The sequence below is a fragment of the Drosophila mojavensis genome, unplaced genomic scaffold, assembly GCF_018153725.1.
Source record: "Drosophila mojavensis isolate 15081-1352.22 unplaced genomic scaffold, ASM1815372v1 contig_136, whole genome shotgun sequence".
Classification (NCBI taxonomy): domain Eukaryota; kingdom Metazoa; phylum Arthropoda; class Insecta; order Diptera; family Drosophilidae; genus Drosophila; species Drosophila mojavensis.
The window spans coordinates 20686724-20700401 of NW_025318667.1; the positions used below are offsets into that span (position 1 = coordinate 20686724).

The following is a 13678-nucleotide window of genomic DNA, read 5'->3' on the forward strand; positions in this document are numbered from 1 at the left end:
TGTATGGATGTGTAAAAGTATACATATGTATATATTTGTATATTTCGTGTATACATACATATATGACAAATATATTGGAAGGTAATAGTATTTATAAAAATAATGTGTCTACACCATAAAAATTATATGTATACATGTATGAATGTATCTGTGCAACTACGTATATGTATATACATATATGTGCACATGTGTCACACGTTGAGAGGCAAAAAAGTCAATCACACATACACAACCGCAACATCAGACGACGCCATCGTTTGCGTCCGACGCTGAATTGCCCATCGACACCCGCCCGCAAATAACAAAACAGCGTCAACGACAACAATCGCCGTCTGTTATCATTCTCATTCTCGCTCTCTCAGCTTGGCGTTTGTGTCTCTCTGCCCTCTGTCGCTTTCTCGCTCGCACTTTGTCTGTCTCTCGCTCTTGCTCATCTGCCCGCATATACTGTTTAGCACTTTAGCGCAATATATCTGCATTTAGTTGATTTAGGCTAGGTATGCTAACAACAAACAAAAACGCAAAGTGCATATCAAATAAGAAGCTTACGAAAATAAAAAAAATTCTTAATATGTATATTGATTGATGGTTAAATTTTTTAATTTTTAAAATGTGATCTTAATTATTAATTAATTTTGGTCACTTGATACAAATAAATGACAAACATTAAATTGAGAGCTGATTATGATTTATGCGTATTGCTCATCATATTCGTGAGCATTGTCTAAAGCAAAGTGGAAACTGAAGTGCCGTTACTGTTTCTCCGCTGCGTGTGTGTTGCGCTCTAATTTTGATCATGAATCGCACACGCATACTCACAAACATAAACACAGACACGAATACATGTGCACACTCAAGCAGCAGAAGCACATGCACGTACATACTACGTATGCAGCCAGGCAAGGCAAGCCGCCAGTGGGGCAAACGGCGACGCACTTGTTCCACGTCGCACTATTAATGAAAATGAATTGTAATGCGAACGTGTTAATTAGAGAGAGATAGCAATGAAGAGAGCGGCTTTTTTTTTGTCAATGTGTTTGAGTTTGTGTTTGCACTGGTCGTTGCCGATGTAAAAACAAACAAAACAAAAAGCAAAGCATAAGCTGAGTAGTGCACAAAGTGTGGCAGAATAGACACAACTACTACTACGACAACAACAACAAGAACATCAACAGTAAAGAGAAAGCCAACCGATAAGCAACAACAATATAGCACGAGTTCTTATCGTTTTGCCACTCAATTATACAAATTTTCATGATTTGCTATTGCCATTTTTGTACTGCAGCTGGCGTTGATGGCGATGCCGACGCCGACGCCGACGCAGACAGAAGCGTCGCGCACACAGCACAACATTTTGCGACGCTCACGTAATTGAAACGTCGGTGGCGGCTTTTACTCTAATTGGAATTGTTGTATGCCCGTTTTCCGGCCGGTTTTGGCCAAAGCGATTTTTTTAACGTGGCCGGCCAAAAGTAAATACACACATGGGCAGAGATAAAATGTATATAAATACATATGTATGTATGTATGTACATATATTTGTTTGCTTGTACGTACTATACCTAAATATGTTCAAAATATACATACATACATACATGTACATATGAATATGTATGCTTGTTTATAAAAAATAGAACAAATGAAGCAAAAAGAGGCAGAGAGTCAGAGTTAGCGGCATTAGCTGAGACTGCGACTGCATATAAGAAGCAGAAAAACTAACAAACAAAAATTATGTGGGCCACGCTGAGCGCACTAGAAGGAGAGAGGAAGACTCATAGAGAGAGTGAAACGGAGAGCGCGCGCATTGGCTTGATAAGAGCGCCCTCCAAAATTGTTTACTCACAGTTTTAGACGCTACTGTCCCCATGCGGTCAATCTGGTCGTTGCTTTAAAACCTCTCACTCTCTCTCTCTCTCCCTCTCTCTCTCTCTCTGTCAATGCTGAAATACAGACAGAGCGCATTTAAAGTTATACAATCTGCTTAAATCCAATAAGCAAGTGAAATTACTTGATTGGAAATTGCGATGCATGGAAATTTGAAGAGCTTCAACGAGAGCAGCAAAAACCAGTTAGAACAACACAAAAAGAGCGAAAGAAAGAAAGAGAAAAAACTATAAACAGTTAAACAGGTGCATAACAACAATGAATCGACAGCGTGAGAGCGTGCAAAAGCTTACACCATACAGATGCAAAAACAAAAAATATAAAGAAAAACAAAAACAAATACAAAAGAAAAGAAAAGAAACAAAACAAATACACTACACACACACACAGTTGTACGCACAGCGCGTGTTGAGCGCGCACAGTGTGACCAGTAGTAGCGATAATGTTCCGAATCTAAGAGCAGTCACGCTGCGCCGTCAACACGTGATGACAAAGAAATACAAACATACATACATAGGTAGGCATGTATGTATATAAACGAAAATGCGTGTACTGTCAAGATAACGCAAAGGCAAACGAGCGAAGGCAATCTTTTCTTTTACGTCACCACATTGTACCGTGCAGGCAGACAGCGACAAATGTGGAGATCAACACAGATCACTTACTCAACCCCAAAACGTGAACGCAAACCGAAATGTTTAAATGGCATTTTCCTAAACTATACACACACACGACACACCTACAAATACTCATGCACGTATACACACATATATATATGTGCATATACATATGTGTTTGTTTGTATAATCATGTGATACCAAAAATAAAGAAAAATGTGAAAATCAAATAACAGCGACTGCGACAAGGCACTAAAAAGTCACAAGCAAAAGTGGAGCAATAAAGCAAACAGTCGAAACAGAAACAGCCAAAAAAAAAAAAAAAATAGTGTGTGCATACATTCACACACAAACACACAGTTGCATAGCTATATGCATGTGTGTGTGCACGGCAACAGCTCGTCCATTTCTAATAGGTTGTATTTGCAATTTACAGCAAGAGTAAATCTATGCAAATAGCTACAAGCAAACGCAAAGGCAAAAGCTAAATCAAAAACAAAAACGATGCAAATACAATAGCAACAGCAAACAAACAATCAAAAGATACGCACAAAAAATGTCTCGAGACGCCGCCTGTATTAAATTTCAATGAAAATGAAAACAGAATGCAGGAGAAAAGCTTTTCTACACACATGCATGCATGCATAAATATATATATGTACATATGTATGTATATGTATATATATACGCTTCCATACATATTTATATATGCAAATACGTACATAGATATGTACATACATTCAGTAAGAACCCAATCAGCACTGGACCATCGAATGTCAAATACCCTATATACATACATACATATGTATGTATGTGTATATGTATGCACATATGCATTTATGCAAGAGGCTATACCCACATACATATTTACATATGTATGTACATAATTAATTGAAATAGGTCATTGATGGATAAATAAATAAGTTATTTTTGTTTGTAAAATAAATTTATTTGCCATATTAAAGCATGTATTTTTACATCATGTCATGTTCCTTGCATAGAGAGTTTAAAATGTGTGCGCAAACACGTGCATGCCTGTGCACGTCAGTCACTCACACTCACACTTATGCGCTTATAAAAGTTGAGACGTAGGTAATATACTACTGCTACTAGCGCGCACATCAAACACAGATGAGAAAGCAACACAGAAATTAGGCAAGCAAAACCAAAATTGTAAAAAACAATCTTAGCGCAGTTAGCGATGTCGAGTAAACAGAATAGAGAGAGCATAGCCAGACAGAGAGAGAGAGAAAGCGTTCCAAAATCGTTGACAAGCTTTAGAAGCAGCTCGAGCGATGCACAGTGTCACGACTCGCGAGTTTCTTGTACAATCGGCTTGTGAAGGGTTGGTCATTACAATTGTTATGACAATCAATATCAATCTCTTTATCAATATTTTTTTTTTTTTTTTTTTTTTTTAATTTATAAATATTATTATAGCATATGAAATTTTTATACCCTGAACCCATTGAAAATGGGAAATCAGGGTATAATGGTTTTGTGAAAAAGTATGTAACGGGCAGAAGGAGGCGTGGCAGACCCCACAAAGTATATATATTCTTGATCAGCGTGACGAGCTGAGTCGATATAGCCCTTCGTCCGTCCGTCTGTCCGTCCGTCCGTCCGTCCGTCCGTATGAGTGCGTCGATCTCAGAAGTTATAAGAGCTAGAGAGCTGAAATTTGGCATGCATACTCGTGAGTACCATACGCAGTACGAGTTTGCTTTATTTTTTCGATAAATCGTCCGATAACTTTTTTATCGAGAATAATCGAAAAATTGATTTTGTTTTTGAAGCCTAATTTGAACACTTTTAGACCTGGAGTCTTCAAATTTGCGTTGTATATAAATTTAATCGATACAAAGATTTTGTGATTTACAGATTTTGGATACCACGCCCCCGTTTCCCCCAATTTGTAAAAAACGCATTTCAAATACTAGAGACTTGTGCTTTGGAATGTACACATATATTCACCATATGATTACACTCTAAAAGTTTCATTAAGATCGTATGTCTACAAAAGAAATTATTCAACAAATAAATTCTCATAATATTGCCCACACTGCAGCGCAGCCCAAGCGCAGTCGCTGCTTACTGCGCAGTTAGCAGAGCGCAGGCTTGTGCGTGCGTGTAGATGCATGTGTATGTATGTGTGCATAAAAGAAGTGCAGAATGATTAGAATATCAGCTTGGAGGGTTCAGGGTATCTCCTAGTCGAGCAGTCTCGACTGGAGCCTTCTTACTTGTTTTCTTTTGTCAAGCACAGCTTTAGCAGTTTGTTAACCACTGTAAATCGTGCTACATATGTTTGTTTGTGAGAATCGGCGACTCAGTGAGGTCGTGTTGTCGATGTCGTGTTTTGTTTTTTGTTGTTGCTGTCGGTGTGTCTGGTTTAGTCGAGCGAAGGGCGTGCGTTGGGCGGCGGACAGTGGGTGAACACTTTAAATTTGTTTGCATTAAATACATGTGTAAATGCACAGACGCACACACATACACGTGCCAACATTCATACGTATATTGTATATTTGTATGTATGTATGTACATAGATGCATTTGTGAGAGCACGAATAAGTGTGTAAAAATAGGCAAAACAAAAATTGCCGCAATTAATTTTTTTTTTTTCTATTTTTTTTCAAACCGATTTCTGTTAGCGACTCCAATTGTCGTTTTAAAGCAGTTTTCACTTATTATTCGTTTTATGTGTGTTCTTTTAGTTTACTCTGTCATCGTTCTTCGTTGGCATTTGTTTTTGTTTGTGCTATGGAGTTTGATATTGTATTTTGCTCATTGCTGAGACGAGCAAGTGTTCCAGGTATTGACCATGATATCGTCGTCGTCCTCGTTGATGGTTTTGTTATTTTTGTTTTCCTTTCATTTAACCAGCTAAATAGTTGAATAACAAATGTACAAGTGATTAATAAAAAGCAATAAAATAAAGCAGCAGCGCACAAAACGACAATAATGCAAACAAATGCACACTAATACAATACACAACCATAAGGCACAAACATTTGGTCTGTTACTCTCTCTCTCTCTCTCTCTCTCTCTTTGTCTCTCTACCTTGCTCTCGTTCTTTGCCGCTCTTAAGCGTTCAATTGCTCTTTCATGGTTTGCGCTCTTGCGGCATCGCAATGTCAACAGACGCAAAAAAAACCGATCCCGTTTACATTGGCTCTGCTCAGCGCGGTATTTTGTTTAGAGTGCTTAGCTTGATTGATTTATTCTAATAGTAATTAATTTTTTTACTCTGTGTAATAATACATTATCTTTTTAGTAATCTAAATGTGACATTCGTTACATACACATATATACACACACATATGAGCATATGTATACATTCTTACAACTCTGTCAAACTGTTGCTTACAAACAAAGCTATGAAAATCCGTTTAAAATTATTTGGTGGCTGTTGTTGTTGTCTCGTTTTTGTATTTGGCGACGTGCTGCCTCAATTAGTGCGCATTTCGCATGTGAGAGAGCTGCACGCAACAACAAAACACACGCACACTATTCTTTCAGTCTTCTGTATATGTGTGTGTGTGCGCGCTCGTATGCCGGTGGATCATGAGAGAGTCAGGCAATGGCTGGGGAAGAGAGGTCATACGTACATACATACAAACTGTGTGTGTGCGTTGTGTAAGAACAAGCAGCAGAAGTGATATATGTATGTACATATGTATATCTTTATGTTGGTATATATGTATATATTTTTTGTATATCTGTATTTACGCATTTTTTCAGCATGATCTGAGTGTATTTTTGTTGTTGTTGTTTTTAAATACAAGTTTGTTGTGCGTACAAACATGCAAAAAAAAAAAAAAAACAATACAATGTACATATGTATGTATGTACATATGTATGTAAATACGCACATGTATAAATATGCATGGTTGGATATGTATGTATGTAGCTATGTACATATGTATATATATAAGTATGTATGTGTATGTGTAAGGCCAGCCACTTTTCGGCAGCGACTGCAACGAACAGCACTGCGTCGATTATCTATGGATGTATGTGTGTACATATGTACATGCAAACATACAATTGTATGCAATGCATATGTATATGTAGATATATACATATACATATATATACATATGAATGTACGTACATACATCCCATATCAACTAAAGAAATTTCCCAACTTCTTTATTTTTCTGTAGAGATTCTTGAAATAATTTGTAAATATTTCGCTTGCAGCGCATGTAATATATGTACATACATACATATATGCATGTCTCAGGCATTTACATAGTTAAAATAAAAAAAAAAAAAAAAAAACGAAATCGCTTTGCTTATCACAAATTTGTAATGGAAAACGAAATCGTACACAAAGTAAAAAAAAAAAAACAGCAACAACAAAAGCCAAGAAACGAAATTGAATAAACAAATCGCCAGCACTCACATATTAATGATAATTTGCTGAAGGTTAAATTGTTAATAACAAATCGATGGCGTCGTTTGTTTGGCCTGCCGGGCCAACTGAAAACTGGAGTGTGAACGCTTTTAGCTCGATCCGACTCATAACTGTTGCTAAACAGCGTTAATAACAAATTCACACACCTGTTTATATTCAATTAGTCGGGCAAACATTCGAGCCATGCCAAAAATCGTTCCCGTGTTTTTTGAATTGCGCGCCAAAGCACGTGCTGCAATTCTTGGCCACATTATGACAGAGAGCGTTGAGTTATTGGTTTGGCCAACTAGCATACATAGATGGCGCCAACTGATCGTCAGTTGGCGCCAGAGCTGCAATATAATAGAAGCAAATTACTAAGAATATAAGCTGTTGAATACATGGTATTTATATGGTAGGCTTTGTTTAACATGAACTAAAGATGGCGCTAGCAAAACGCGCATTGTTTGTGCGTGGCCTTCAATAGGACAAACAAGAGATGGCGCCAACACAACGGAACAGTGTTTATACATGGTCTGCAACAAAACGGACAAGAGATGGCGCTAACAAAAACAATGAAGTGTTTCTGCATCAGTTGCAATAGATGGCGCCAGGAAATACTATGCGTATGCTTATGAAATATAAATAATTAGTTATACAAACATGTTTGAAATTCAATAAAAAGAAAACATATACAAATTTGAAGTGATTAATTTGTAGTGCTTATACAGCAAATCAACTTAATTAAACACTGTTGTAAAAAATCAGAACACGTCAGCACTTCAACATCTTTACTTATTTAAGTTTTATTTATGCATTGTTTTTCGGTTTTGTTTTTGGTTTTTGTTTTAAATATACAATTGGGTACATTCAAACATGCATTCAATTTACAAAGTTATCGAGCTTCAAACGTTATTTAAGTTTTATGAATTTAAATTCATTGATAATAATATGCATATTTTTTCTCTTATTTTTGTTATGTCTTCTTTTTTTTTGGGGACTTTTATGTTAGCTTTTACATTTACAATAAAAAAAAAAAAAAAAAAAAAAACAACATTTATCTATATTTATATATAATATATATATCGCATAGTTTTGCTATTCTTTTTTTTTTTTTTTTTTTTAGAATATATTATTAATTTCTTTTTTTATTAAGTTTATTTAGTTTTTTTTTTTTTTTTTTTTTTGGGGGTTTTCTGTTTAGTAATTTTGGTATTAGTAGTATTACCTATGTAAGCTTGACTTTACGTATAAAATGTTGGATGTTTATGCTTTAAGGGCATTTCTATGCAAGTTGAAAGATCTTACACGATTTTGTTATTTATTATTTATATGTATGCATATAAATATATTTATAGTGTATATAAATATATCTATAGTATTTTTGTTCTTTTCGATTTTTCTTCAAGTTTGATGTGGCGCTTACAGAGAAGAAGTATACATACATGCATCAGTGTACATACGTACAGTACATACATCATTGCATATATAAATACATAACGACATACATTGATGTGCATACATACAGAGCTTTTCATAAATACATCAATTTTCATTTAGTCTTTATAGAAAAAAAAAAAAAACACACATACATTTACCAGGCGCAGGCGCAGCCAACTTAACGCCGACTCTACAGTTACGTTGCGCAGTGCTGCCAGACCGGCCGAAGGACAAAAGTTGAAGAAGTCAAAGCTCAAGCTGATGAAGAAGCCGACATCTACAGCTGGCAAAAGGAAAGATTTCACGAATTTCATTGCATAAACATCGCGTTCAAAGTGCTCCTATAAATATTGATTTATATTTTCTATTTATTTTTTTTTGGTAGTTATTTGATTTTGTTTTTGCTCTTCTTCTTGTTCACTACATTGACTAATTACGGTATGTAGCACACCTAGTGGCTGCTCTCTATTCAGTTTACTGTGCTTACATGCTACGGAAATGTTTGCGTCTCAACTCGTCACTCGCCGTCTCGCTCTAGCTAAGGCTAAAACTACTGCTGTCTCGCTCGCTTTCACGCCTGCACAAGCAGCTCGCTAGCTTGCTCTTTCATTATCTATTTTGCTTTCTCTCTCTTCTACTTGTTCTCTCTCTCTTCCTCTCTCTCTCTCTCTCTCTCTATCTTTCGTATATACAGTGATAGTCAAACTTAGGGCTAGACATTTGGTTTTCTTTTTTCTCTTTTCTGTTATTTATCCGGGCATGGCCCACACACTCACACACACACTAACACACTCTCTCACACACACATACTAAAAAAAAAAAAAAAAAACTCGTTAGTATTGGTAATTGTACACATTAAACTGACTTGGCTAAGGACTAAGAACTAAACCTAAACGCTAATGTCGGCCTGGGCGCGCCCCCTAGACGCGCTCCACCTGCGTCTCCGTGTGGACGGCCTGCAGCTCGAGCTCCGTTTCCTCGGCCAGCGTGTAGACGCCGGGCTTGATCTGTCCGTCGAGCAGCGGGCTGCTGAGCGTGTTGTCCGTTTGGTTCGCATAGACGGGCGCCGGCTGGGTCTGGGCCAGGCCCAGGCGTGAGCCGTTCGGGTCCATGGTCAGTATGGGCACCAGCTCGTGGTTCACATAATCCTTCAGCACCAGCGAAGTGGGCGTGTCTGCAAGCGAACAACAAGAAGGGGATCAGTATTCATCAGTATGAGGATTGCTCGAAAGTTGCTCGAGATTCAATGGAGCTGACCTGTCACCAGTGTCTCCTCGGTGGGATTGCGCTGATAGAGATGGCCGCGCTTCTCATAGTGTCAGGAGGCGGGCATATAGTACTGATTGCCATCCTCGTGCGAGACATCCAGCAGGGAGCCGGCGGCGCCGCCAGCTGCGGCGTTGCCCGCCTTCTTGAACTCGACCACGATGCGTATGCGATGGACGATCTCCTCGTGGATGACATTGAAGCACATCGCCGTCAGCGTCATGCCGGACATGATGTACACCGAGCAGAACCAGGTAGTGGCATTCGAGTCGCGTCGCAGTCCGGGCAGCATGTCGCCAAAGCCAATGGTCGAGAGGCTCATGAAGCAGAAGTAGATGCCGTCGATAATGGGCCAGTTCTCCAGCCGGTAGAGCACCGCCGCCCCAAACACTATGTAGATGATCATCATGGAGAAGCAGAGCAGAATGGGTGCCAGGATGCTCAGGCCGTGCATTGAGCCGCGCGACTCGCTGGCGCTCAGCGAATCGATGTCCGTGCCGCTTGTGCCGCCGCCGCCGCCAGGGGGCGGTGCTGCTGGCATGCCCAGACCCGGTATGCCAGTGGGTGTGCCGCCAGTGGAGGTGGCAGCAGCACCAACGCCACCCCCACCGCCAGCTCCGCCGCCGGCTCCTCCTACTCCGCCGCCGCCGCCTCCTGGTGGCGGTTGCTTCTCGGGCGTGGCATGGTAAACGTCGCGCACATAGTACGGCTCCTGCATGACGGCCTGCTGCTTGCGTAGCTCCTCCTGCTGGCGCTTGCGCTTCATCCGACGCTCCTTCTCGGCCATGCGCTTCTCGTCGTAGCAGCAGTAGCCGCAGTTGGAGCACAGGCAGCAGCACAGCGCCTTCGAGAACACCTCGCGCGCCACCTTGGCCAGGATGCTGCCGGTGCTGCTCAGGTAGACGAGCGTCAGGGGGATGCCAAAAAAGGCATACGCCACCGTCACGATCCTGCCGAGCGCTGTGCGAGGTGCGATGTTGCCATAGCCTGCAGAATGGGAGAGGAGAGGAGATTAGACAGTGAGAGAGATAAAGCGAGTGTGAGAGAGACCGAGAGAGAGAGAGAGAGAGAGAGATAGGGAGAGAGAGGGAGAGGTTTTGAGAGCGAGCTCAGGTGTGACTCTGAGAGACTCTGAGAGACAGAATGAAGGAGAGCGATTGAGAGCAATAGCTGAAACAGAAAGAGACGGAAGATTTGATGTAAAAGAGAAAAGAAAGGAAATAACAATACAAAAGTGAGTAAAGAGAGAAAGAAATAGAGATATATGGAAGCGACAAGATGAGAGGAAATCTCAAATATAGAGAGAGAAACGGAGAGAAAGAGAGAGAGAGAGAGAGAGAGAGAGAGAGAGAGAGAGAGAGAGAGAGAGAGAGAGGGAAAGACAAAATATATGATGTATATAAAGAGAGATAGAGGGCGAAATAGATGAGTTAATAGAGGCATACAGAGGGCAACTGATGGAAAGACAGTATGACAGATAGAGTAGGAAAAAGAGAAAAAGATAGTGAGAAACAAAGGAAATAGAAAAATTGAGAGGGAGAGAGAGAATGAGAGAGATAAAAATACCAAAGAAAGGATAACGAGAGAGATGAATGAAAAGACTCTGGACAAAAGAAAGCAAAATCCTCTTGAGAGCGAGACAGAGATAGAAAACAAGAGTGGGAGAGATGGAAACAGAGAAGTTATCAAATAAAAATAATGAAATGAAAGAAATAAAGAAAGGTGATGAAAACTAGGAGAAAGCGGAGTACAGTTACAGAGATGAACATGAAAAGAGAGAGGTATATAGACCATATTTTTTGGGGCTTTTTGAAACCAAATAGACATTCTTCTGTTTCAAGATATATGTGTATATATTTAAAAGACTGTCTAGAGAACTCCTATTTCATGCGCTCATATAAAATCTATTTCTTCCCTTCCCAAATTTCCACAAACTTTTGTTTAACTCAATGAGATTGACGTTTCGTTTCAGTCAGTTCCCGTTCTTCTATGGGATGTTCTCACATCGTCATTATTCTAATTGGAATGTGTGCAGTCGACATCTGATTGGATCGTATCATCAGTCATATGCCATACGCCATGTCCCATATCTGAGGAAATCTCCCTCTCCCTCTCCCTCTCCCTCTCCCTCTTCCTCTTCCGACTCTCCAATTCTGTTGCAGAAATAATTAAGCGGGCGGGGCAATAAAAGTGCCTAAGAAGCTACAGCAGGTAGACCGCAAATGAATGTAGTATGTGGTTGTTGTTGATGGGCGTGGCAGGCGCGCACACACACACACACACACACACACACACATTGCTGTCGTCGTCATCGTCAGGTGTCTCATGCATAAATTGAAAATTTCTTAATTTTATTGTTGGCGCTTGATGTATTTTTATGCATGTCGCTGCGAGGCAATACGCCCGATGGGCGCCGAGGGAGCTGGTGGGTGTGGCCGTGGGGGAGTTTCAATGTTTTATTGCCCTGACAGCGAGTGCTTGCTGTTTTATGAAGGCAGCGGCCGCCGGACACTAAGACAGAGCACTGAGCATAGAGCATAGAGCATAGAGCGTAGAGCGTGGAGCACTCAACGCAAATAAATTGAATCAATATAAAATCAGATGAGGCAAGTCGAGTGCCGACACGATACGGCCAATCGGAATAGAGCCAAAGACTTTGCATTGCTGCAGGGGACTCAATCACACACACACACACACACACACGCACAGCATGTAATTGCGTTGACAGCAAATTTAAATGAAATCCTCCGCCTGCCCCAAAAATCTTTAGCTCTGGCAAAAATGTCAAAGTGTCAGAAAGTAGACGATGCACAGTGGGGCAAATGGAAGATAAAGTGGCAAAAATGTAAATTATGAAGCAAACAATTGTCAAGTGGATGGACAATTAAATAATAAAAAAATAAAATTAAATATACATTTTAAAATGCAAATAAATAATATAATCAAAATATTTAAAATTATAGAAAAAATAAATAGATGTATATATAAATAAAATAATAATAAAAACAGAAAGGAGCAAAGTTGTAAATTTTGATACAAACAATTGGCCAAAAATAAAAATATACAAAATTATAAAAAAATATATATGCATATATATAAATAAAATAATAATAATAAAAGGAAAAGCATATAACAGAAATATACATACATATAATGAATATATATGAAAATAATATATATTATAAATATATGAAAATAATAAAAAAAAACATGAAATAAATAATATAAATCACAAAATAATTAAAAATAAAAATTGTATAACATAAAAGGCAATTCTACAAAATATTAAAAAAAAAAATTTAAAAAAATAGAAAGTATTTATTAAAAAAAAATATATATATTAAAAAAAATTAACATAAAATAATATAAATAATAATAATAATATAAATATTTATATTAAAATCATTTCCAGCAACAAAATTAATTATATGCAATATAAAAACATAAAAATATACCAAAATCTTCGGCTTTGACAGGCATAAATGATTGAAAACCTGAAAAGTTCACTTAAATTTTAAAATTTTGATTCTAAAAATTGTTTGTTCCAAATTTATAATATTTACATTGCAAAATGTGTAAAGGCCCCACTGTATGCCGCACACACACGCATACGCACATACGCACACCCCTACACACACATTGGTGAGCTGAGTTTGGGGCTAATAATATTGGCATTGACCCGAAACCAAAAGCCGTTGCGCTGTAAAACTCAGCTGGCGCGCTGTCAATTTGTTGGCCAAGACGAAAGTAAAAGGGTGTGGGCTACGGGGGAGGCGGGAGGGGGACAGAGGGTGTTGGGGTGCGTGTTAGACTGAAACTGATTGAAGCATCTACATATTTTATTGAAAGATATTGAACGATTTCAATATTTAGAGCGTTTATTGTGGGGCGTGTGGGGCGTGTGGGGTGTATGGGGCATGTGGGGTGTGTGGGGCGTGTGTGACAGCGGGTTGCCCAGTTAAATGCATTATTCGAGTCGATGTGAATTTGATGCGTTTAACATGGTAAACTTACAAATATAAGGAAATATACATACATATATACATACATATATATATATATGTATATATAC

The 13678-nt window shown here is 38.8% G+C and overlaps 1 protein-coding gene across 2 annotated transcripts in view; it reads right to left on the minus strand.

Moving 5' to 3' along the window:
• Nucleotides 1-8455: 8455 nt before the first annotated feature.
• LOC6584367 overlaps nucleotides 8456-13678 on the minus strand; it is a 109974-nt gene continuing 104751 nt past the window's right edge. For both annotated transcript variants that reach the window (XM_032732287.2, XM_032732286.2), the window contains exons 6-7: nucleotides 9598-10593; nucleotides 8456-9514 (exon numbers count right to left, since the gene is read on the minus strand). In XM_032732287.2, the coding sequence (XP_032588178.1) occupies nucleotides 9659-10593 (935 nt within the window). In that variant the 3' untranslated portion in view covers nucleotides 8456-9514; nucleotides 9598-9658. The remainder of the gene's footprint in view (nucleotides 9515-9597; nucleotides 10594-13678) is intronic.